The following is a 26,236-nucleotide window of genomic DNA, read 5'->3' on the forward strand; positions in this document are numbered from 1 at the left end:
CTTGGGAGGGAGGAGGGTTTTGGCATCTGTGTGTGTGTGTGTGTGTGTGTGTGTGTGTGTGTGTTTATGTGTTCATGCATGTGCATTCGTCCGATTACGTGTTTGTGTGTGTGTGTGTGTGTGTGTCTGTGTTACACCTCGGGAGAGTAAAGGAGCTGTCAGGACAAATCACCTCTCTCCCTCTCCTGGGGTTTTTATGCCTCTCTGTTTCAGCCCAAATGAAAATATGCTCAACACAAATAACTAGGGTTCCTTCCCACCGTTTCCTAGGCAACCCCTCCTGTCTGAAGCCTCTAGTTGCTGTGTTGTTCATCGTGAGAGAGTGTGTGAGAGTTTGTGTGTGCCAGTGAATGTTTGTGTTTCTGTTTTTTTTGTAACTATTGGGGATGCCATTTCTGTGCGAAGGGAGCAATATGTTGTTGACTGGACTTTTTTTTTTTGAGTGTGTGTAGGTACATTTTGCTGAGGGTTTTTTGGAGAATCTTAAAGATTTAATGTGATTTGTGTGTATGTGTGACTACATGTATGTGCATGTCAATGGATATTGATGTCTATATATAGGCCTATATACACTGTGTCTACATGAATGGAGACATATGTGTGTGCATGCATATATAGATAACATCTGTAGTATTTATATACATGAATGCATAGATACATTAAGAGTGTCATATTACAACATAGCTACATCCATGATCCATGAAAACAGCCACAGAAAGATGACATGAATGAGATGAACACAGTTTGATGATACTACATGTACATTTACATGTTAAAGCACATGCAGTATCTGTATATGTACATACACTGTACAGTATACATACACATACGTGTATGTGCACACATATGTGTATATTTGTGCATGTATACGTGTGTACATGGATGCAGATATGTGAATGTATGTACAGTTACCGACATTAATGTCTGGGCAGTGTGGTGATTTTAATTATTTCAGCAAATGTTGTTTTTCTGTGACAGAAAATCTGTGACATGATTGGGAAATGTACTTCTTTGTCACAAAAAACCCCCAAATACGTTTCATATCCTTTATAAATTTGTTGTGTTTGTTTTTATCATATTTTCAAAATATGACAAAAACTGGCTGGGTCAAAAATACACATACAACAACTTACAGTACTGTAGATCATAAATATTGTCCTATAGGCATTGAAAATTCTAAAATGTCATTTAACTTTATGAAGTTGGTTGAGTTTGCTCTTAACTGCCTGTCAGTGATTGTGATTGACTAAAGTCGATGTTTTGTGTCCATATAAATAGGGCTTGTTTTATTGCACTCATTAGATTGAGCTGCAAACATCATAATGGGGAAAGTATGAGAAGTATGTTATGGAGTTAAAGGTGAGGCACTGGACCCTAAGAAGACTGAACCTACTGTCGGGCATGGTGCTGGTAGTATGATGCTCTGGGGCTGATTTGCTGCCAGTGGAACTGGTGCACTGCAGAAAGTGGACTAAGTAATGAACAAAGAAGATTGTCTCAGGATTCTTCAGGACAACATCAAACCGTCAGTTAGAAAGTTAAATCTTGGATGCAATTGGGTGTTCCAACAGGACAATTACCCTAAACACACATCAGAAGTGGTTTTGGGATGGCTAAATCAAGTTCAATTTAAAGTTCCCTCTCCACTAAAAAAATGTGTTTTGCTTATTTTACTTGACTTGGATGTTTAACCTTCACTGTGCAGAAGGAAGATGTTTTCACAAGTTTCTCTGTGCTCAGTTGAACACATGTACTGCACCTACCAACATGATTTATGACATCAAAACTAGTGAAGAAGCCAATCATGGTCCAGTATGCAACTTACACAAGTGCGATATGGAAAAACTTTAAAAACCTGCAGAGCAAATACACTAAGAATGAACTTCTCAGTGAAGTTAAACTTGAAATGAAATATATTTGCATATTCATAGACTCTGGATTTTCAATCAGAGAGAAGGAACGTATGTCATTTTAAAATTTTCTTATGAGAAAAAAACATATCAGATATGATTATTCAAATCAGAGTTTTTTATATATATCTTAAAACAAGGCCTTCCCAAAGTAATGACCTCCATTTTGTTGAAAATATGTGGATTGCCCTTAAAAGACAAGTCCATGTAAGAAAACAACTTGAATTCTACCAATTCAGCCACAAAGAAGCTTGTTGATGGCAACTAAAATCTAAACCAAACTAAACTAATTGAGGTGAAAAGGGCAAAGGGGCATGTTACTAAATACTAGCTGTGCTGTATGTATATTTTTGACCCCTTAGATTTTGTTAGTTTTACAGAAGACGCACAATACATTTTGTGAATATTTTTTGTAAAAAAAAAAATTATGCACGCACTTTTTGTGTTTGTTCCAAAAAAACAGCTGTAGAAATAATTATAATCCCAATCCTACATATCCCTTACAAGTAAACTTTTAAACGCAGCTTAATGTATAGGTGATATATGTGCATACTGTAAATGTGTTTTTCAGCATGTTTGGTGTCTTTGGAGATAGTGTGCCAGGTTGTATTTGGGTGTGCTTTGAACTGGGAGAAGCCTATTAAAGGGGAAAGGGCCTGCAACATTTTAATCTCTAACACCCATCTATGTCTCTTTCTACTGCAGGGGGTTATGACATATAAAGCTCTTCTTCAAACTGCAGGCCAGAGGTATAGTCAGACTGGTATAAAGGCTTTTTGCTCGAGGTGTGGACAAATCCTGATGTGGGCGGAGGTAGGTAGGAATGGAAGGGGAAGAAGAAGTGAGGCAAGGGGGGGGGGAGAACACGGCAGTAGTTTTGGCCTGAAAGCCTGGACGCCTCAGCCAAATCTCTCTATGAATAAAAGACGAGCAGAGAAGAAGAGGATAAAGAGAGGAAGACAGAACGACAGAGAAGGAGAGAGAGGCGTAGAGTGAAAAGAGCGAGAAAAAAGGAGGGATGGACTGTCAGGGGCACACTTAACGAGAGAGACGGGAAGTGTGCATGTGTGCATGTGGGCCAGCTGCAAATCTTGGTGGTTGTGGGACACTTCCAAGATGAGACCCATCTGCCGGGGTGATTTCATTAATAATACAAGCTCTTTGTACAGGGCACTCAATCTCACTCCCTCTTTCTTTCTTTCTCTTGCTTTCTAACACACACACACACACACACACACACACACACACACACACACACCATCCAGGGAGGAAGAGGAGAGCCTTGGCCATCTCCCCTTCTCCCAGTAGTAGCATGGAGTCGAGCCCATTACAGCTGAGTTGTTGGTCCGTCCATATGTAGGAAAGCTCTCAAGGGGTCACCTCTCAACATGTTAGCTGATAGAGGGAAGGATGGAGGGATGGAGGAGGAGTGGACAAGCCCACCTCTTCAAACCCCTACCGTGATGAGAGCTCTGAGTGCTCAGCGAGGGGTTCCACTCCCATGATTCCACTCACAGGCACTAAACAACACACACACACACACACGCAGCCTCAGAAACACACACACACACTATAAAATATTCTGCAGACCACTCCACCCCACAAGCATTCTATTTATTTACAGAATAAATGTCACCATGGTTCAGATCTGGCATTGCTGACAGTCTCTCCTTCTCCCATTTCATTTTCCTTTATTTTCTCTACACCACACACACCACATATCAAACAGCCTTCGTATATTTAAACAACAAAGTTAGCATCAGTGGCCAAACAAGCACTGCTCATGTGTATTTCAAATACTTTCAATGTAAACTACACCTCTGTACAGCTCTGTACAACCTCAGAATAATTGAGACTTTACTGACACACAACTGAGTCACAAGTATATGTGTTTTAACTTGCAGGGAGCCCCAGAGAGGAGGGTTTATCACAAAAAATGCAGTCTTTGCTTAAAATGACTCATTTTGTTTGACACGTTGTTTTTTTTTCTCCAAGAAAACCAATAACAATCATCTCAAACCTATAATTATTTATAGAAATTTTACATTTTAAAGCTGGTATATTGGTTGTCTGTTTATTCAAAGATGATAATTCTAGGTATTCAGTTGAGATTTACAAACAAATGTTTAACACGGAATCTATAAGTTGAAGTGAATCAACGGGCTCAACTCATGCCACTGACTAACACACCTCATATCCATGTTTACTTCTTAAATTTATTTTCTTTATTACAATAAATAAAGAATAATTTCATGGAATAATTGTGACCATTCCTGTTTTTGTCATGGCCTATGAGCCAGTGGGGGCTTGTCTGTTTCTGTTCCCGGTTGTGCTGTGTAATCTAGTCTAAACACAGATTTGATCTCTTACATGTGGTAACTAGTCACGCAACTTTGTTTTCTGGGAATGTGTTGTTTGTGGTAGGTGGTTCAGGTCAACTAGATAACAAATATTGACATTTGAACATATCTTACGTGAAGGAAGTGACATTGTCAAGTTACTCGACCCTATTGTAAGACAAGCATGTCTGTGATTGATTCTGTGATGGCATATTTTTGAAAATGTCCAGTTTTTAAATTTGTGCCTTCTATAATATACCTTACATGGCAACTACAGGAAGGTTAGGCAGATAAATCATGGTTATCATGGTTAACACTGGGTTAAGGTGAGGAAAGGGAAGGTTAATTGCAGGTCTGTGACAGGAGGCGAACTCCAGTCTCCTATATGAAAGTTAAACCCATCAACCACCCAGACCTCCTCACGCCTAGTTTCTGCCTCAACAGATAAAAGCCACATCACTTCTTGAATTACTGAATGTTGGCATAAGACTTTAACAGCCTGGTGCAGAGGCGTCCAATACAGACGTGATTACTTGGGACAGCGGCCTGTGTTACTTCCTGGTTAGAGGCGAAAGACAACAGAAACCATTAACAATCATGATAATGTATAAGCCGTTATCAAACAAAGCAGCAACAGACAGACAGAAAGACAGACAGACAGAGGCAACACCAAAATGAGTGCTGTTGAGAATAGTGATATAAATGTGTGTAATGATGTGATTTTAAAGGTGATGTGATTGCTTAACATAGCACAGAAAAATAATATAATTTACAACTCTACTTCATTCTTTATTATAAAACGTTTAAATAAATTAGTTTTAAAAAATCATGTTATTTAGCAAAATATTGCGATAAAATACCACACTAGTATTACATGTATGACTATTACACAATACTTTAGCAGTAGTTGCAGAAGCAGTTATGGTAAAGTAGTAATAATAGTAGAGATATGAATATCAGTTATAGTGCAAGGAAGGGGAAGGATAAGAGCACTAACATTGACCATTGTATGATTATTTTCAAGAAAGTTCATCCAGATAAAATGATTTATAGTTATTATAGTCCTTTTAAAAATGTATTCAAATATATTTTTCTGTAAGGTCCCGAGATGGACACAAAATGGAGATGTTGTGCCTAAATAGTCAACATCTTAAACCTCTATAGGCCACCAGGATGCCCCTGTAGAGCTTATCAGTGCTGTATCTCTAGCAATACAGGTTTGTGTGTGTGTGTGTCTTTGTCCCCTGACTGTCTCCTGACTGTGAAATTGGGCCTACTGTCACCCATCTGATTGACTCCTAGCTATTCTTAGCCATGACAATTTGTAAAATTGACAAAGGTTGTTACTACACAAGTCGCTGGAGGGCAGGGACACACAGCCAGCTCAACTGCCCGGGAGGGAGGCTCCCTCAACCTTCAACACGTAAACACACACACACACACACATGCACGCCTGACATGCAAACACATGAATCCAAACAAAAGTACTTGCTTACACAGGAACAGCAAGGGTGCATACCAAAAAAGCTGAGACACATGCAGACACAAGGACACACACTTATACACACACACACACACGCACATCTGCTTCATCCGTGTGTCCTTGAGCCTTGGTATCATTTGTTTGACCCCCCTCTGTTACTCTTTCTCTTTTTTTGGCCACATATCATTTTTCTCTCCCTCTGACACACCTCTGGATGCTCCTGAATGCCAAACTGGGCAGACTGATTGATTGCGTGTGCCAGTGTGTATGTGTGTTTGTGTGCTTGAGAGACGCTGTGATTATAGTTTATGTTATGTGTCCTGCTGTGGCCCCCATACTCCCTCCCTCCTTCCCTCCCCTGCTCTTCTCCTCTCTGTGTGTCTGTCTATGTGTCTCTGTCACAGCAGCAGTGGCACATTGAGGGCACAGCGTTCCGGCTGGTCAACCTGATGGAGCCGCTGACTCGTGGTGTGGCAAGGATTAACATGGCACGGAGGATCTCGGGCCAGAGGAGGTCAGCCAGAGCACGTCTGCATCAGCTACCATCACCGCAACACAGCAGAACAGACAGGGACGCCAACACTCAACTGTGTGTCCCAGTGTCCAATTTTAATGTTTAACAGCACCCTGTTTAATTCAAGCTCAACCCTATCAGTTTAGCGGTACATAACGACTTTGTCTTTCAGTGGAGTGGACATCACATATACCCTGACTACAGAGCCTCTAACTCTGCATTCACACTGAGCAATACCATTAACAATAACTTCAAGTCCATTCATTTCCTGTAGAGCTCAGCAACAAGCAAACCTAGCCAATGCACAGAACATCAACAAGCTTGTGCCAGACTAAGTTGGACACAACTGAACTGTCAATAGCCAATCACATATGTTTTAAGTGCAAAACGTATAATTAGTTGATTCTAGTAATTGAAAACAGCAACTTTTTAGTAGCAACTTAACACCTAGTTGAAAAGCAGTGTTTCACTGCCCTCTCTGGTTGAAAGTTTTAAGCCTGTTGTTGTACCTGTAACTACACCCCACAGTGATGTCATGGGGTCCTGGAGTACACCTGTACATCACTGCGGGAAGGGGAGAGGTTAAACCACTGGAGGTCAAGATTTTCATGGGGTGTTAAATTAGTATTTAAGTTTAATCCAAAACTCCTTAGAGTGCCATGAATGCAGACCTTGTCTTGACTTGGATCCATATATTGACTTATGTACAGTAAATACACTTCTTCAGTCAGTTTGTAACTCATAAATGCAAGTGAGGGGTGGAGAAGATAATAATTTATTGACAAACATTATTACATTATTATTATTTTATTATTTTTTTTGTCCAACTCTCACTGGCAATAGCATCCCTTCATTCATATAAAACAGTATTCAAAACTCATTAATAGGTTGTTAAAATCTTTGGATCACACAGACAGCACTACATAGTTGCAACTGGATGGTTGTGCATTGTGTGATCAGTCAAATAAGGGCATCCCAACATCAACAAAGCTGCTCACAGTGTAAACACAAGGTAATCTCAGCAATGTTAGCTCAGGACAAAAACTGAATGAGACCCCTAACCCTGCCAATGAGTTGTTTGACCTTGTAATTTAAACAGCATCTTATAAAATACGTAGCTCCATGTAAAATCAATCAAAAACACACACAAACACACACATAAATTGATTAAAGCACATTCATGTGTGCACGAAAAGAGAGAAAAATCATTTCAAATGTTTGTTCCCTTTGGTAAATACTGTACATGGATGCAGCGGATCCCTAATCACTCTCGCTCTGTCTCGCATGAAGCACACAACATAGCAAAACTCTCCTCACACTCCCTCTCTGTGTCACACACACATACACATGTGACACATACATTACACACCAGCCTTAAAATAAACATACCGTAAAGGACATGATGACAAGCATGGATCAGTCCAGGGTCCCATAGCGGGGGACTGGTGACACTCCAGTGATATCGACTGGTGTGACACTATGACAGGGTGGCGGGGCAGCTCCAGCAAATCAATGGATGTATTAAGAATGACTCGGACTACCGAGAGGAGCGTGTCTGAGGCTTCGTGTTGGGGGTCACGGTTTGTAGTGTTTGAGTCACAGGATGAGGTGGCATTTCAAAAGGCAATGTGTGATCAGTGATACAGAAAGATTGTAATTGATCAGAGCAAATGTTACTTGGAGCTATACTTATAAATCTTGGTGTCATAAAATCTGACATAAAATCTGTTTTCTGCTGCGGACTACTATAGTTGAACTCTATACACCATATGGCCAAAGGTATATGGACACATGTACTCTTGCTCTAGGGCTGTTTTCGTAGTTTCGGCAGAGTGTTTAGTTCCCATTGAGGAGATTTTTAATGCTATGACAAACAATGATATTTTAGGCAATAGAGTCTTCACAACTTTGTGGCAACAGTCTAAGGAAGGCCCTTTATTGTTTAAACGTGACAATGCTCCTGTGCACAAAGCCATACACAAACTGTTTTCAGAGTCTGGTGTGAAAGAACTTGAGAGTCACATTCAACAGCTTTGGAGCTGAAGACTTTGTGGCTGAATGGGAGCAAATCCCTGACAGCCAGGTCCCAAAATTTTGTTGAAAACCTTCCAACAAGAGAGTAGACTGTTACAGCAGTAGATAAATGCCCATAGTTTTAAAATGAGGTGTTTGGCAATTACATATGGGTGTAATGTTTGGCTCTCCACATAGTTTTGGGCATGTATTGTCTCTTATTACATTGGTGGATGCCTGCTTTTACAAAGGAATGACTTTTTTGGTGAATAGCTTGTGCTTTTTCCATTACCTTCACATTCCTCATAAAATTGTGACTTCTTGTTTTGTTTTTAAGTTACAAAGAATTTAGAAAAGTGTCATTTATTGTCACATCTATATTTTTAAGATTGCAGCTAACAGAAAACCACTTGACCACCACCTGAGTTGTCTACACTAGAAATAGGCCAAATGAGCCTTGAGGAATCCTTTCAGAGCTGCTGAAATGGCTTTAAAGTATAATTTTTAAAGCATTTAGTGCAACTAAACAAGATACTTTTTCAAGATTTTAGTCTGTTTGGATTTTACACAAGACTGATGGAGATTGTTGTTTTCCTGCATGTTTTTCATGCTCTTTTGTCACTGATCAGATCCTTGTTACTCGAAACAACTGCTGATCTCACCTCCTTTAGCTTCTTTGAGCAAATAATGACTTATTGCAGCTACCAAGAGTCATCCTTAAACCGAAGTGTGCTGCAGCTCTTTTGTTGTTGCCATGCATGCTGGGAATTTCTCTCCATAGGGCGACACCGAGCCCCGACATGTTGTGTTGAAGAGATATTTTTAGTTTCTTAGTTACACTCTTGCACAAAAAGGCTTCCTCGCGCAAACTCACAGACACATACGCATGCAGAGAGACTGTGCAAGGGACGTCAAAAGGACTGTGCTATGGGTAAAAAAGAAACAAAACACGCATGTACATGAACACAGTGTTGCCTAAGATGTCCTTTGTCATTTCTGTCTGTGGGCTGAATAGTCTTGAAAAGGCAAGTACTCACAGGGAGGGATCATGGACGAGATCTTTGAGGTTGACGCCACTACGGTCCTCTGCAAGGTTTCGAAAACAGCTGTCACTCACTGGATACACAGAGACAGAGAGAGGCAGAAGAAAATTCAATTAGCATACTATATGAGAAGTTATAGTACAAGCATAAGCTATCTAAAATGAAATACATAAGGAATATCATCACAAATAGCTTTTGTTTCATCATAGGTATTGTTCAAAAATTCTGTGTAATAGATTCGAGCGCTTACAAGAGAAAAGGTATCCTGCTATCCAAAAACTGAAATGCTGTTACTTCCGAAAAAATGCTTTGCAAGGTCAGTGAGTAGGAATGACTTTTGTTCTCAACGTTTAATTTCCTTTCAGCACAAACCTTTTGTCCTCTTTCTAAAAACAGTGTCATGGTAGCCATGTCTGATTATTCAGGGTGGGAAACTGCAGCTGTCGACAAATGAAGAAACTGAATAAATACGACAAACTTGTTATTGTTCTTTTGAGATATGACCAAAACGACAAGAAGAACATCCAACAGGCTCCAATTCAAGAACATATTTAAATGGAGCTATGCTATGTTTTGGACACACTTTTGTTTTTTTTACATTTTGATCCATTATTTCACACCCATGAATTTCCAAAAAAGGTCATAATAAGGAGAATTTGGGCAAACAGGGCTAGTCCACTGTGTCTGCCGTAACTCATTACAGTACCAGTCAAAAGTTTGGACACACTTTCTCATTCAAGTGAATGGTAAGGTGTGTCCAGACTTTTGACTGGTACTGTATGTTGCCAGTCAAATATGATCACAATGTGCATAAAGGAAACACTGACATCCCAAGCTGCCCCTCCACCCCCTTCACTATGCACACTTTCTGATCATATTGAGTCGACATGAAGCCATACCTTCATCGTCTCAAACCTCTCCTTATAAAAATCACAGTGGCCCCTTGACTGCAGAGCAGGTGCGAGCCACATGAGTCATCATAGTGATCACAGACAGATAGAGTGACGGATAGAGTAGGACAGGGAGAAAGACGAAGACATGGGGAGAGGAAAATTGAAAAAAAAAAAAAAAACAAAGCGAGAGAAGACAGAAAGAGACAGATGAGGGGGATGAAGAGAGGGACAAGGTGTTTTGTAATCTGACGGGGCCAAACGGCACACTTGTGTCCGAAAATAGATGCAAAACGATGCACCGCCGGGTGATGGTGGTGGTGGTGCAGTGGATTTGTTTCAAAAAACTTGATGCACTAGTTGTAGACAAGACTGGAAATGTCATGATGGTACTCCAATAAAGTGCCATGATCCATGAACGAGAGGAGGGGCATGAGCGGACGGGTGAAGCAAGAATGGTGTAAAAAATGGAATAGTGGTGGCAATGGGGGGAAAAAGTATAGAAAAATGAATTCAAGAGAGCTGGAGATGGAGCTGAGGGAAAATGGCAGAAAGAGGTGGATAAAAAGGGAGAAAAGTATGAAAAATAGAGAGATGGAAGGGTTTTTTTTAAAGAGCGAAGGAGGGGGAAGGGTGATGGGGAGAAAAGGAGTGCCGAGGGGGCAGCAATGTGGAGACAGAGGTAAACAGAGGGTGCAGGACGTTGCTCTGGGCTCTGGCAAATAAATGGGAGAGTGCTGACATTTGCACACCGAGCCAGCTCAGAAAGAGAGAAAGAGAGGGAGAAACAAGAGAGACAGAAAGACTGCACGACGAGGAGAGGGGGGGGTGGGGGTGGGGGGGGATATAGCGAGAAAAAAGGTTGAGGGAGGAGAGAAAAAGGGGAGCAAGCACATGGAATACACACTATCCCTGGCTTTAGAGGGGCACTGCTGCATAAGTGCATGTGCGTGTGTGTTTGTGTGTATGTGTGCGTGAAGAGGGAACTTCCTTCAAGACTGCAGTATTCCTTACAGACACACACACACACACTCACACACACACACACACACACACAGAGCCCTCCTCAGTCTTTCTCTCCCAGCTACCCCTTGATCTAAAAATAGCCGTTCCACTCTCCTACAAGAGGCAGCAACCATTCTGAACCAATCAACACGCTCTGTCAAAGGCATCGGTACCCACCACCCCTCGATGTGTGTGTGTGTGTGCACGCATGTGTGTGTGTGTGTGTGTGCATGTGTGCAACAAGGGGAACTCCTGACTGAAGGTAATAAAACTGCCCCTCCCCGCTGCACTGGTTCGTAGAAATGGTGTAAAGGCGATCCCTTCTTGAAGACAATAGCACGGAACAGAAACAGAAAGCGCGAGAGGGGAGAAAGCGGGGGAACAAAAAGAGGGAGAGAAAGAGTGAGAGTGGAAGAGAGGGAGATCTGGCTGCAGTTGAAACAAGCTTCAAAGGAATATTAATGTGATCCTGTGCAAGAGCTGAAGACAGGGGAAGAGAAGGGGGAAGAGGGAGGGAGGGTGAAGGAAGAGTGAGAGGGGAGGGGAGAAAGGTGCGCAAGAATTCATGACGTTGCTCCCTTTCCGCCTCTCAAGCTCCGCCCATGCACCTTTGTCCAGGTAAATCTGCAGCTTAGCTATCGTCGCCTGCACCCAAACACCGCTGTGCCTTGCATCATCTCCGTCGTCTGTCCTAAAACCCGCAATGTAGGAGCAACCTGGGATTTAATCATCAGAGCAGATGTTGACTCAGCTTCCTAACCCTGGGTGGACCAATGAGATCACCAAGCAGCAGACAAGTGCCGCTCCACTCCCAGGTCATGGTGAATGTAGCGTATGAAGACGCAATATAATGACCCCTATCCCACTCCAGAGGGTGCTATTCCCCACGGGACACAGCGAGCTAAAGGTCAATGCTACTGCATGGCTGAACGACCACTTTGAGACAGACAGCTAAGGCCAGACAGACTGATGTCAGTGCTGGTTCAGACGCTAGACTGCACGTACGTATCATGCTGCTATTCTATGGTCATTCATTTTATGACAAACAGAAGCTCATGTCTTGTTAGTGCAACTTCATATTTAAGCCAGTTCATTCAATTTTCATGTCTGACATTTCTGATATTGAGCGCACCTAAGAACTGCACTTATGGCTGCATTCTTTTGCTTCAATCTGCTTTATGTTGTTTATTGCTAACACTTTTAGTTTTTTGAGTTTGTCTTTCTTTGCATGTCTCGATTAACCTTAATTGGTCAGTGCTAAATAACATAAGAAAAACGAACTGAAAAATCTTTCTATGTAAATTATAACAGTAAATTAAGAGAAATTTGGAGGATTTTGAGGACTGACTGTACATGATGTACCTGTATCTGATAATATATCCCATACATATTGTATGCATTCTGTAATTCTAACAATTTTTTCAATTTAACATCTATTTTGTGATGCCTATGCCTGTATTGACTCCTATCATCTCATATTTGCCTCCACCTGTGAGTGTGTTGGAGTGCAGAAGCCTAGATATCCCCAGGCTACAGCAGTGGGAGGAGAGCAGGAGGCCTGTGCTTCAGAAGCATTACGCAGGGCAGCACCACTCACACACGGGATCTAGATGTGCACACCCTAACACAAACACGGGCTCACACACCCTCTTAAGGGGTTAATCAATGAGGCATATCAGAGCAGGGGAGATCAGGACACAGGGGAGGACATCAAGAGACCAAAGAGAGATGAACTGATCAGGGAGGGAAAAAATGTCAATATAAAACAAAAACAAATGGAAAAAACACAAAAGGAGACATTGTCTTATAAAGAAAACCAGAGCGACATGGATGTAATATATAGACATCAGTGTGGAACAAGTGGCCAAGTCTGCTTAATGACTGCTAAACTAAATAACACCACCGCTTCTCTTTCCAATGTAGCAAACCTGGTTGGTGCATCTGCATGCCAATATTTTGCCAAGCGAATATTTTTTTTGCCTTGTGTCGATATGAGACCAATTTGTTGTTTGGCCGACAGGAAATTCAAAAACACAGGAAGTTATTTGTCCATCTTTGCGTTCAAGTAGTGGTCAACAGTGATTGACTGTGACCACAAAGGTCAGTGCAGCTTGGTTCAAAATTCAACAAATTTGTACTGTTGGGCCACCCCTGAAAGCGCCGAGCTGACGCAACACACCACATACACAATAATAGAGGAGGCACGCTCAAAAACAGTTTTTCCGCAATAATGTGAATATGTGCACACGACACAAAGTAAAGATTGAGATGTCATTAGTTTTGCAGGTTTGTGGTCATAAACAAAAGTACTGGACACTTTGAAATTTTGACATGATGATGGCAGTAGATAAGCAGTGAGAGGCTCATCAAGTCATTCAATTCATCTTGTGTGGAACATTAACGTCTGCACCAAATTTCATGGAAATCTGTCTAATACTTCAATCCAATACTCTCTTCACTCTCGATCACAGTGGTAAACTGAAAAAGTGAAAGATGTAGCCATCCCTAGAGCCCTGCCACTAGCATGACTAAAAAATGACGGTAAGAGCTGCTGAAAAATAAAATAGACCTATAAAATAGATGCAGCAACATGTTGTGGCAAGTGGCATTATCTCATCTCAAACAGAAATGAACAATGAGATGAGACTTCTTCACCAAAAGACTTATTCTTCCTCTTGCTTTAGTTAGGTTTCAACGAACAAAGTAATAAATCTATAGATAGTGTTAGCTAGGTTAGTTAGCAGAGTATCTCTTTCTGTGATACAGGTGGTTAGTTAGGAAGCCGTTAATGCCTGATTGTTTGTAGGAAATACGTTGATTAAAAAAAAAGGACAACTTTTTTTTTCTCTGCACATTTTTGTCATTAAAAACAAGCTAGCAATTTGCTAGCACATTTCCTCTAAGCCATGCCTTCAGGCATCACACTACTATCATAACCAGACAAATGAATAATATATCTCTAGAACAGCTACAAAATGGACCATGCTATTGTTTTGTCAATTGTGGTTTCCAAAGTCAAAAATGAATTTTAATTATCAACAGTCATCAAGTTTGAACAGGTAAAAGTGATAGTCAGTAGCGACAAGTGGTTTGAATATGAGTCAGTTAGCAAAATTATACAACTGCTCAAAGGGTAAAACAGTTAACCTAACTTGTTTGACAAAAAAACCCAATCTTAACTCAACTCTAAAATTAAGTTTTCCAAGGTCAACAATGAACTTTTACAGTCACCTAACGTGTGGTATGGTATTGAAACTGGGATGGTCAGGTTAGTAGCAGGTACAAACAGTCTGTCTATCAAGCAGGGTAGGTACTGTCTGTCTATGGTACAAGAGGCAAGGTTAGCAAGCAGGTTAGCTACCCATTCCTGATTCAGGTACTCTAGGTTAGCCAGCAGGCTAGGTGCCATCCATCTGTAATACAGTAGCTTTGCTAGCTAGCAGGTTATGGGCTGTCAGTAACTAACAAAGGCGATTCATAAACTACTATATGTTCCACTCAACCATTTCCAGGACATAAAGCAGTCAGCACTCATTATCTCCCCGGGATCCCACGCTAATGGGGATTTCCCTTATAGCAGGTCCACAGACACACACTGAACACACAACTCATATGCACTCTTTCCAAGTACATGAGCACACCTATGCACACACACACACCCATGCACACACAGCCTTGGACACCTTGCTATGGATCAGCAATTCACAACTTGCGCTACAAATCACAGTACAAGACAGAGCGCCTAGAGTTGCTTGTGCCAAAGTCTGCTTCCAGTCCAATTATGACTGTGCTTATCTATCATTATGGTACTATATCCTGCTGCTCTTAAACTACAAATACAGAAATCTGGTTGTCTTGAGTGTTTTTTGGATATTATGAGAAGTTCTGTTCAATAAATTACAGTCCAGTTCACTAAAAACATCACCTATGTACTTAAATATTTCAACATGCACAATATGTTTAGTCAAAAATGGATCAATGCTTTGTTAAATATGCAGAGAAATTGGCAAATCCAGCAGTGGAGGGATGGCAGCTAGAGCATCGCCTTCTTCATCTGAACAGCCCACTTGGCATCTCTATTGTTTCCTGTTCTTTATCTGCTAACAGCAGTGCCAATGGCCCTCCAGCCCTGGAGAAGCTACTATGGAGGTCAAACACTGGATTGGGCTGACATCTGCTGGTAGGAGGGACAACACCTCTGCACACCAATAAGCCTCAACCAAAGTGATATCACTGCCTCCTGTCTCCTATTTTACTGGCTTGTTCTGTGTCAAATGGAAACACTGGGCCCCAGGCCTCGGATTAAATGGGCTTAATGATGAATAGAGGTATGGATCCGCCTCCAGATTGTAATGGGGTGGGGTAGACATCTGACTAGGGGGCTTTCGGTACTACAACCCCCTCCTAGCCAGGAGAAGAGAGGAGCAGTGGTGCACAAATACCAGCATCTTCATTCCATGGCAGGGTAAATTTCCAAATTAATAAAGGCTTCACGGTGCTGGGTAAAATATAGTAACAGCAATAACAGCAGATAACCTAATCTAATATAAGACCACTGTATCTTAGCAACCTTGTTAATTCTGAGAGGAGCAGTGGGGTAAGCAGCAGAAGCACCGCATCCATCATCAAAGACACACCCAGCAGCAACACACACACACACACCAATTACTCACAAACTCTCATGCACATGCTATCTTACCATTAGCCACTATCTCAATCACACTGTGATGCAGATGAATGCATACACATGTGCAGGGCTACACGCTCAGGCACATACACACAGATCCTCAGGCTTACTGTAAGCAGCCGGGAGAATGGAGGGGGTGTGGAGCGGAACAATGGGATCCTAATCGTTGGGCTGCATTTCAAAGCCTCTCCCCTCTACAACACTGTTTCTAGATAAGATTTCAAAATGCTATTTATATCCGCGGGGAAAGGAGCCAACCAGCGGCTTGATTTTCATTTATTTGAAGTCAGATCTAAATTGGGGTGGAGTTACATAATGCAAGGAGTGCGACACTCCACCTGCTACTGCCAAGTCAGCCATTGAAGAACACTACGGAGGGAAACAGCCCAAAAAAATTGCACTGGGCCCACACTATTACTGCAGCTAATAATTACTCTATCGGCTTAATAACCATCGCTTACTACACCAAAGGAGCCTGGCTCATCCGTGTGGGTACAGCAGTGGGCCGATCCGCATCTCAAATCCAAACCTACTCCAGCGTAGCCAGGCCAAAATCCGGCATCCATGCTGAGCCAAGGACAAAACAACACACCACAACATGCCCCCCCCCCCCCCCACGCACCAGATGTGCAGGGTAGCAAGACAGAGAGGGAGAGACAGCTCTGTTCTTCACAGCTGTGTCCCAGGCAGGGCCCATCCCTGGCCCCAGCTCCCCCTAACTCTCCCCCATCCCCTGTTTCTCTGGAGAGGAGAGGCAGCTCCATCCCAGCCTGAGTAAAGAGGGAGGAGTTGAGGTGCTAGGGTGGACATGTGGAGTTGAGGGAGGGTGAGCTGGAGCCTAACCCTGTCAGGATTAAGAGACCAATTCACACTGGATGAGAGAAGGGGGGAGAGAGGGGAGCATCAGCGAGAATCTGAAAGCAAAGAGGGAGGGCAGAGGAAGAGAGGAGGGTAGGAAGGAGAGTAGTAAAATAGAGGGAAAATAGGAAGATGGGGAGAAGAGAGGGGTGCAGGGTAATGAATAAAAACACATAGGAGGGGAGCAGGCAAACGAGAGTAAAAGAAAGGAAGAATAAGTGAAAGAAAGGGGAGGGAAAATGACGGAAATAGGGAAGGGTGCGAGCAAACATGCAGGCCAGAGAGAGTTCAGCCGAGCACTGCATCCCTCCCTCTCTTTTGCCACAGATATATTGAACCATGTAAGTGCTTTGCTAGCAATGGTTTCAGCTTCTCAACAATCACAAAATGATCTGTCTGTTAACAGTGCAGACACCCACATGGGTAAGAGTTGGAGGGAAATTCATAATTTGAAAGCAATGTGTGAAGGGTCACAGATAGTTGTGCAAAATGTATGACAGAACCTTTTACACCTGGTTTTAACATGCGATCTTTATTTGGATATGTTATCTATAATGATATCTGATCATGAGCCTTCATTTACACCTGCTATTAATAAGTGTTCTCATTATCTCCATTCTGCTCACATTGCGATTGGATCTAAATATGCTAATAGGTGGGCAGAGGCAGACTTATCATGTAAAGGCAATGTCAAGCAATGATGTTGTATGAGCTGAAAAAATAATCTGTGCTGTGGCTGTTTTCTGGGCAGAGTGAGACAGCAGGAAGCGGTGGAGTTAGGTGACCTTTTAACTTGCTGGGCAGAGTTGTTTTATCAAGAATGCAACCACACTGTACAGATTGTGTTTATGCCTGGCTGACCACCTCCAGATGTGGCTTTGCTGATCCAGTTACATTACATTACATTATAATTGCAATGCACTCTGTCTGCACTTACTGTATTAACATCTGTTTTCCCTTACCCAGATAAGATATCCAGATACAGATCACATGTTAACACCAGGTGGATATGGGCTCTGAGACTCACAAGCTTTAATATGTCTTTGTATGCATATTTGGGAAATGTGCATACATCAAAATGTGTGTGTGTGTGTGTGTGTGTGAGTGACTAATGCTAAAATGTGAATTAATTGATTAGTCAATTAGTCAATCAACAGAAAACTGATTGACAATGATCTTGACAGCTGGTGAATCATGTTAGTCATTTAATAAGCACAATTGCCCGAAAACTGTCCAGTACAACAACAGTCTATTCTTTTGGCCACTGAGAAGCTCCGCTAGAGAAGTTTGGGCTTAAGGGCCTTGTTCAAGGTCATCTGAGTGGTTGTAATGACAAAGGGTCTGTTTCACGTTTCTCTGTTTTACATCATTATAAATTAACTATCTTTGGGTTTTGGCCTGATGCAAAGCAAGACATTTAAAAATGTCGCCTTAGGCTCTGGGAACTGGTGACAGGAATTTTTCACTATGTTGTGACACATTATTCACCAAATTACATATCAATTAATAAAAAAGTTATTGATAGATTAATTGATGATGACAATAATCAGTACTTGCAGTCCTATGTGTCGTAAGTCATTGAAAGAGGGAGAAAGATTGTGCTGACCCTGAGTTTTCACCCCAGCTCCAGAGTCCTGCTCCCACTGTCAATCTCCACTGGCTGGAATAAATAAAACATGAGAGAGGCTGAACCCCAATACCGACATACTTAGTCAGCACCCTGGTACAGAAACTAATAATACATACACACGCAACCATCACAAAACACACCTTTCCCAATCAACAAGCAATCACTAATAATCAAAGCATGAGGCAGAAATTTTTAGTAGTATAACTATTGTTTTCACGTCCAAAAACAACACCGACTGCTTTTAAGTGATCTACCCCAGTCAGCCCACTCTCAGTCACTTTCTCACACTCTGCATAGCACTCACCTGAACCTCTCTTTATCATCCAAATATCAGTGAAAAGCCCGAGACTGCAGCACCCTACTGCCTGCAGCTCTCCACAAAGGCTTCTCGTATTGATGTTTTATTAACACGGCCATAAATATTGAAAAGACACTTACTAATGAAGCCACGGAGAAAAGTTCCAGAGACAATTTACAGCGTGAGGGAATACAGGGACCTTGAATATGGCACCCTGCACCCCTCTTTCTACTTTCCTTCTCCTTCATCTCATTTCCCACGCCATGACCGGAATGCCCCTGCAGCTTTAACATCACCCCCACCCACCCACACTTTCCCTTCAACAGCCCCCATCTTCTTCCCCTTCTGTGTTGTTCTTGTTCAATGAAATCAATGGATTGGAGGGGCTTGATGATCTGCCACACCCCTTGCGAATATTAATCATAAATCACTGGCTCTGAGTATAATGAGGCTTGTTTCTAATGACAACAGACGTGATGAATGTGTCTGTGGCTCCGCGTGGCATTATCATACAGCCAGGCAGGAGTACTGTATGTATGTGTGTGCATGTTGTATGTAAACGTTGGGCGGGTGTGTGGCTGTGGGTGGATGAGGTATCACAGCTTTTTCCCCATGTAGCATGACATTTTGATGGCAGAGGGCCCACGGCAAGGCAGCTCTCCGTGGCATTTCCAACAGCTGTTTACACACATACACATACGCACAAGCACAAATATGCACTGTGTGTTGATCACATGATCACTGATCACATAAGTGCATGCACTGGTATATGCAATGGATGAGTGCAGCCATTCATCTGGTGCAGTTTACTAAAAAAGCCACGGTAGATGCCATTTGGAGTATCTGTGAGTGCAAGATGGAAAAACATACAGCAGAAGTAGCATTTGACTAATAGTACACATTAGGTACGAGGTGGTGATACTGAGAAACTGTGAAACTGTTTACAAGGGCAGCAAATAGGTTATGATGATGCTACAGTGATTTTACTATGGATGCATGTGAGCCACCTGGGTACAGATATACGATGTAAGAAGGAGGATCAGTTCACGCACATTGCAAAAGTGAAAAAGTTTGGGTTTCATTTTTCCAGTTCAACACTAATAGAGTGGAGGTTAATGGAATTTTGTTTTTTTAAATAATGATATAATAATGCATAAAGTTTTTTTCTGTATTTAATGTGACACAATCAGCTACAACATTTTTTGAGTACAGACAGTACTACTGGCTTGTAGAGAGCACAATATCAAAGAATAGCCAAAACTTTCTAGCCATTGCAGAACTAATGTAAAGTAGGTACAGCTGCTTTAATGTACCAGTGGTGATGTTGATCATTTTAACCAACGAAAGCGGTGGTCAACACCAGCTATTTCTTTGCTCATAAAAAAGAGGGAGGGGAATCCAAAATTGGGTACTTTCCCAACTGGGAACAGGCCCCAAAATGAAACTGGCTATTGGAGCCCAACCCTAAGAAAAAGTGTCCTAGTTACAATCCACAGAACATGCTTTCAATAGGCTGTATTTCTTTGGTAGAGAGTAGTTCCAATGTAAAATGAAAGATGTTACTATTGAATGTTATTTTCCATACTGTGAGCACCCCAAACGAAATTCCATTTACCTCCATTGGTATTCGTCTAGGGGGAGAAATATCAAAGACAAATATCTCCAAACCTGGGCAAATTAAACTATCTGCATGCATCTGCATCTGAACTGGCTGCATGGCTTGTAGATACCACCAGAGGTGAGTGAAATACAGTCCAAACTTTTGAAATACAGTCAAAAGTTTGGACATACTTTCTCTTTCATTGGGATGGGAAGGTGTGTTCAAACTTTTTAACGATACTGTATGTTTTTTGTAATATGGGTACACTGATCCTTTAATCCTCACCAGTTTATAGAATTCTGCAGCCAAGAAAGATAACGTAAAAGACAACATGGCTAATATCATGATAGGCAGATAAAAATAAATGAATTCACACCTAACTGGCATAGTCTTTCCTTTAATTTCCAACTTAGCTCTGTCTGTGTGTGTGTTATCTATGGCTGCTCCATTAGTGAGCCAGGTACCATTCTCTTGTTAGAAGCCAAAATGAGCTCGAGAGCAGCTCTATTGATTTCAATAGAAATGTGCTTACAGTGGCATCAATATAGCAGCACATTTCTGATACCTCCCGTTAGAAGCTTCCCTCCACTCCCCCTTCTGCCTCCACATCCCGTCGTCTCTCCCCCTCCTCTTCCTTCTACCTCCTCCTCCTCCTCCTACTCCTTCATCCTTCAAAGCTGCTGATGCAGGAAAACCCAGGGCTGCACCAGTGCAACCACGGCTTAGTTGCACATTCCAGTTTGCATCCTTGGATGAGCTGTGTGAATCCACAAGGGAAACTCAGCTCATTTATTTCACTTCACTCAATATGACTAAAGATAGACAGGTTGGGGCTGAAATGGATAGCTATTGGCTAACATTAGCGATGGGGCTCTTTATCTGTTGGCTTTTAGGGTTTGTAGTGAAACGTATGTGCTGAGGCCTAATCAGATCAGGTATTGATTGATCTTCATAGAGGAAGCTTAATGTTCTCCCTGCTCCTCCGTGATCTCTCACTCAAAGGCAAAAGGGGAGGGAAGATCAGAGGCAGAGGGAGGGATAGGCAGAGGTCAATGGTTATAGTGTGGCTGCAGTCAGTCTAAGGGGTCAAGGTTAGATTGGCAGATGGCCATCCAGAATCAATGGCAGGTTTTTGATCAAAGCCGAGGGTCACACTCATGCTGACCGGGGGAATCGTTTGATGGGTGAGGTAAATGCACATCCACAACCCTAACCCTGATTGGGACAAACAAGTATCAAGAGGTGCAGCTGTCAAGTCGATTTCTGGGCCGGGAGACATGACCATATTGTAAGTGACACATTGTTCACTAAGTGGAAAGTTAATCTAAACTGCATCTCCACAGGGTCCCCATGTGGCGAAGATGGCAGCCTCATCATCGTCTGGTCCACCGGCTGCCCTCCCCATGACCAGCCCCCGCTCACTGTCCACAAATCCCATTTCATGCCAGCCATGCTTCTGAAAAGGCAAAACAAAAGCCCGATCAGCACAGCTGCGGCTTTAGCACATTGTGCCGACAATCATCGTGAAATCAGTGAAACAAAGAAAAGCGGAACTCTGCAGCACCCAAAACTATGCAGCGGTGCACTGAGCAGTATTAAGCTAAGGGTACGTCTGACTGCAGCTTCTGTTTCTTGAAGATCAACAATTACATCACCAACAACACCTCCATCAAGCAGAAAGAGCAGTTTTCTGTCAAAAATGAATATATTTCCTATGTCAAAAGAGTTGATTGCCTCAGTGTCCTTTGTCCCAAGTATGATCCTGTCATATACAGTTACACCAGAGACACTTCCATCAAGGAACTGACCATTTATGACAAATGATTTGACAGAAAAGGGTCTACTCTTTGAGCTTTCAAGGACTCAAAAAAGCAACAAAGATTGTGCTGGGAGAACTTAACCTCACTTTATGAAAATGTACGTGAAAATTAAAACTTTGTTAAAATGACAAAAACTTAGAGGTTAGGACGGTGATGGCAACAAAACGAGTTGGCAGAGGTTTCTTATGAATATGATTGGACGTTACCAATCAGCTGGTCGCCAAACAGCTGATGAATGAGTCAATGATTGTTAAGCATGAATCAAGCAGCTGAGGCCAATCAGCTAATGCAAGCTCGACTTCAGAGTTCTGCCCGAACTGACACCGCGCTCCATTACATTAAAGCTAAAATTATACTCGACAAATCCACATAGCCCCGAGTGTCCGCAAGGTTACGCATGACAAATTCTGTCATCTGTCCACGTCCATGAGGGTCTGATTGCACATATGAATGCATCCGCCTATACAGACACCTGATGCAGTATAAACAGAACGGCTGTCTGTTTTGGAATATATCAGGGTCTTGAGAAGTCTAGCGAAAGAAAAGTGTGTACATCCCTCTACTGCTGGAACAGATAAATCGATTTAGCAAATTGTTGATTGGTTGATCCACACAAAATGAATCAACAACTTTTTTTTCCCCATTTAGGCTATTTTTGCTGCAAAAATGCAAATCATCTGTTAGTTACAGCTTCTTACAAGTGTGCAATTGGCTGCTTTTATTTATTTTATATCCCTGTAAATTCAACATATTTTAGTTTTGAGCTGTTGCTATCTGAGGATTATTCTTAGGTTATCGTAGGCTCTGGAAAACTGTGAAGGGTATTTCCATTGTATTCTGACATTTAATAGACCAAACATTTCATTGATTCGTTTGAAAAATAATCAACAGAACAACAAAAATCATTTTTAGTGAAAGCTCTACATTTCATACACCTCAATACATCCAGCGGGATCTACTAAAATGACGCAAACATGCATTGTAGCCTTTTGCAGGAAGCATATTACTATGTTGTACCACAGTAATATTTTCTGAAGTGAAGTTGAAAGTCCCAAACACACAGAGGAAATGAACTCCTATGGATTAAAGTTACAATCAGCGCGTTCCACACATTGCCAATGCTTGTTGATGTGTTTGTTAATGTGTGAGTGGGTGGGTGTAATACATGTGTGTATTCGTGTGCTTATGTGTGTGCATGAACCATTCGACTCCCCTTATTTCCCAGGATGCAGAGTTTTACATGCCCACACACACACGCACACACACACACACACACACACACACAGCACACACACACAGCACACACACATAGGGAGTGCCCCGGGCCCGGCTGTACTAATGAAGCAGCCTGTAAGCAGCTACCTTCATTACATTCAATCCTCTGGACAGAGTCAGCAATTACATTGCAGCTTCCCACTGTCAGAGCTCACACACGTACAGACATACACACACACAAAGAGACAGACATTTGGAAACTTGTCCTTCTTCTCAAGGCTAATGCTAGCTGAGGCTGATACAAGGAGGAGTTCCTGCTCTTCTTCTTCTTCTTCTGCGGTGGTGGGTGTTTAGCTCAGGCTCAGCTATGTAAAACCCCAAACCCCTCAACACATCAGACTCAAGCCCACCACCACACCAGCACAGCCTCTATGACGTCTCTCTCTCTCTCTCTCCACCAGCCTCACTGTGTGAAGCTGCCCGGGGAAACTGCCTAATAGAGTGCTCCGATTGCCATATTTCACACATCTCATCACTTATCCCGCTGAGACATCCATACATGTACATGTCAGTGCAGGGGCAACCGAGAGGGAAGCCCCTGGAGGAGTCAAAGCATTCAGGGACTTTTTCTGGAATTGTTTTGACTGTGATGCTATGTTCAAATCAAACCTGTGGCCTTTAATCATTAGGTAGATATATATGGAGATAAATAAGTTTTACTAGAGACTCAAGATTTACTAATGTATGTAATATATAAAACTCAACCAAAAAAAAAAAACTGTCTTCCCATCTACTAGGGCGGCAAGTAGTGATTACTTTCATCATGGCTTACCGCTGATTATTTTCTAATGTTTTATCTATAAAATGTCAAAAAATATGCATGTTATGATTTGCTAGAGCCCAAGGTGACATCTTTGGATAGCTGTTATTGTCTGACCAACCGTCCAAGACTCGAAAACATTCAGTTAACTATCATATATAACAAAGAAAAATAGCAAACCCTCACAAAAGAGCAGCTGGAACAAGAACATTCTGTAAAAAATTACTGAAACTTTTAATCAACTATCAAATAGCTGCCAGTTCATTTTCTGTCAGTCGACAAATCAATTAATCAGCTAATTGTGTCAGTTTTCTAATCCACAAACAAATACCAACTGGCTTGAATAAATGTTACGTACAGTATGTATCTTTCCAGTGTGGAATTCATTAATCTAACATTTTCTTTTTAAATGCTAAAAAAATGTGTTGTTTTATGCAGGTTTTTTTGCATTTACTTTGTGACATTGGGATGTGGAGGTTTAACTCGCGCTGCAAATAATTATTTTCATTATTGTTTAGCCTGTCAATTATTTTCTCAAATAATCAGTTAATGATTTTGTCAATAACATCTTCAAATTCTTGTTTTGTCTGACCACTAGTCCAAAATGACTATTAATTGATTATCAAAATAGTTTCTGATTCATTCTCTGTGAATGGATTAATCCTTTCAGCTCTTGTTTGGAGTCTTTTCATCCACAAATCTATGTTGCGTTTAAGTACTGGTGGCTAACTCGGACACATGGCTTTTCAGCGCATTTGTGTGGAATTTCCAAGTGGGTCACTAGTATTGAGACTTATTTCTCTCCATAAATCTCCTGCCACAATGAGAGAGGAAGGAATAAAAAAAAAGAACAGGTGGGGCAATGAAGCAGAACAGAGGAAATTGAGTGAGAAACTCCCTGACTCACTCTTTCAAATGTATACAGTCATGTGCTGAGATTGGAAAACCACCAGTCATGCCTGTTGTAAGACCATAAATGATGCAAAAGGGCAACAAAGCTGTCAAACAATGTCTTGTCATGTCAATCAAACTGGTTCTTGCATGTATGTCTTGAACATTTGTGGCTCTGATGTGTGTGTGTGTGTGTGTGAGCGTGTGGGCGGGTGTCTATTAACATTTGATTCCCAGGTGCCATGATCTGAAAGGGTTTCGTGGTAAAAACGGGAAAGGCATGATGCTGAATAATGGAAGAGGAGAATGGGAGAACACCTTGACCATACACACACACACACGCACACACACACATACGCTCTGGGTCGAGGTTGGCCATCAAACACACCTCGTTAGGGAGAAGGTGGCCTCCTCCATTATTCACACGTACTGTACATGCTCCCTTCATACTGCTCGCTCCCTCGCTTTGCTGGGGAAATGGAGTGAGTTGAGCGCAGACAGACAGTAAAGGTAAAGAAGCGAGAAAGGTGGACAGAGAAAGAGAGACAGAGAGTTGAGGAGACATGGACAGAAATAGCGGGCGAGAAAAAGGGAGATGGTATAAGATAAAATGTGATATAAGAGTGGGAAAGGGAGAGCGAGCGCGTTATATTTATCTCTGAAGTCGCAAGTCTTGTAACACTCATCAAACTCGATTTCAATTATCATTGATATGGAATTGATTAGTGAAATTGATGTAAATATAAATGTGTGAGCAAGCCAATGACTGATATAATTACTGTCAATTATGAATGCAATGGCTGCGCTCGTTCCATAGCAACTGTAAACACTGCAGGGAAAAGCCATTTTAAATGAGCACCATCAAACACAGTTGATTTTGGACACTTTTTTCTTCCTCCCTCTCTGCTCAGTGTGCAACCTTTGCATTCACTGGTCCAAAAATAGAAACACTTCTCCCCAATTCAGACGACGGTGGTTCCCGGAAGCATGTGTCACACACATCAATCAACTCGTCGCACCTCGACATGGCTGGGCTCGTGGCCTCGGGAAGGAGGGATGGAGGAAGAGAGGGAGGAGGGGAGGGGGGGTTTGAACAAGTGACAAGCCAATGGACACCCTGGCAGTGTGTCAAGAAGGAGCAGAAGGGCCGTTGCCAAGGGTGACAGCCAGAAGTCACACGGCGCTACACCTCTTCTCAGCGGTGCTTTTCCATCTTCATG

At 42.0% G+C, this 26,236-nt stretch overlaps 1 protein-coding gene across 7 annotated transcripts in view; it reads right to left on the reverse strand.

Moving 5' to 3' along the window:
- Window positions 1-26,236, reverse strand: part of gphnb (gephyrin b) — a 95,029-nt gene that overhangs the window by 55,376 nt on the left and 13,417 nt on the right. For all 7 annotated transcript variants that reach the window (XM_067572949.1, XM_067572951.1, XM_067572952.1 and 4 more), the window contains exon 2: window positions 9,297-9,375. In XM_067572949.1, coding sequence (XP_067429050.1) covers window positions 9,297-9,375 — 79 coding nt within the window. The remainder of the gene's footprint in view (window positions 1-9,296; window positions 9,376-26,236) is intronic.

The sequence above is a fragment of the Thunnus thynnus genome, chromosome 18 (genome assembly GCF_963924715.1).
Source record: "Thunnus thynnus chromosome 18, fThuThy2.1, whole genome shotgun sequence".
In the NCBI taxonomy this organism is placed as follows: Eukaryota; Metazoa; Chordata; class Actinopteri; order Scombriformes; family Scombridae; genus Thunnus; species Thunnus thynnus.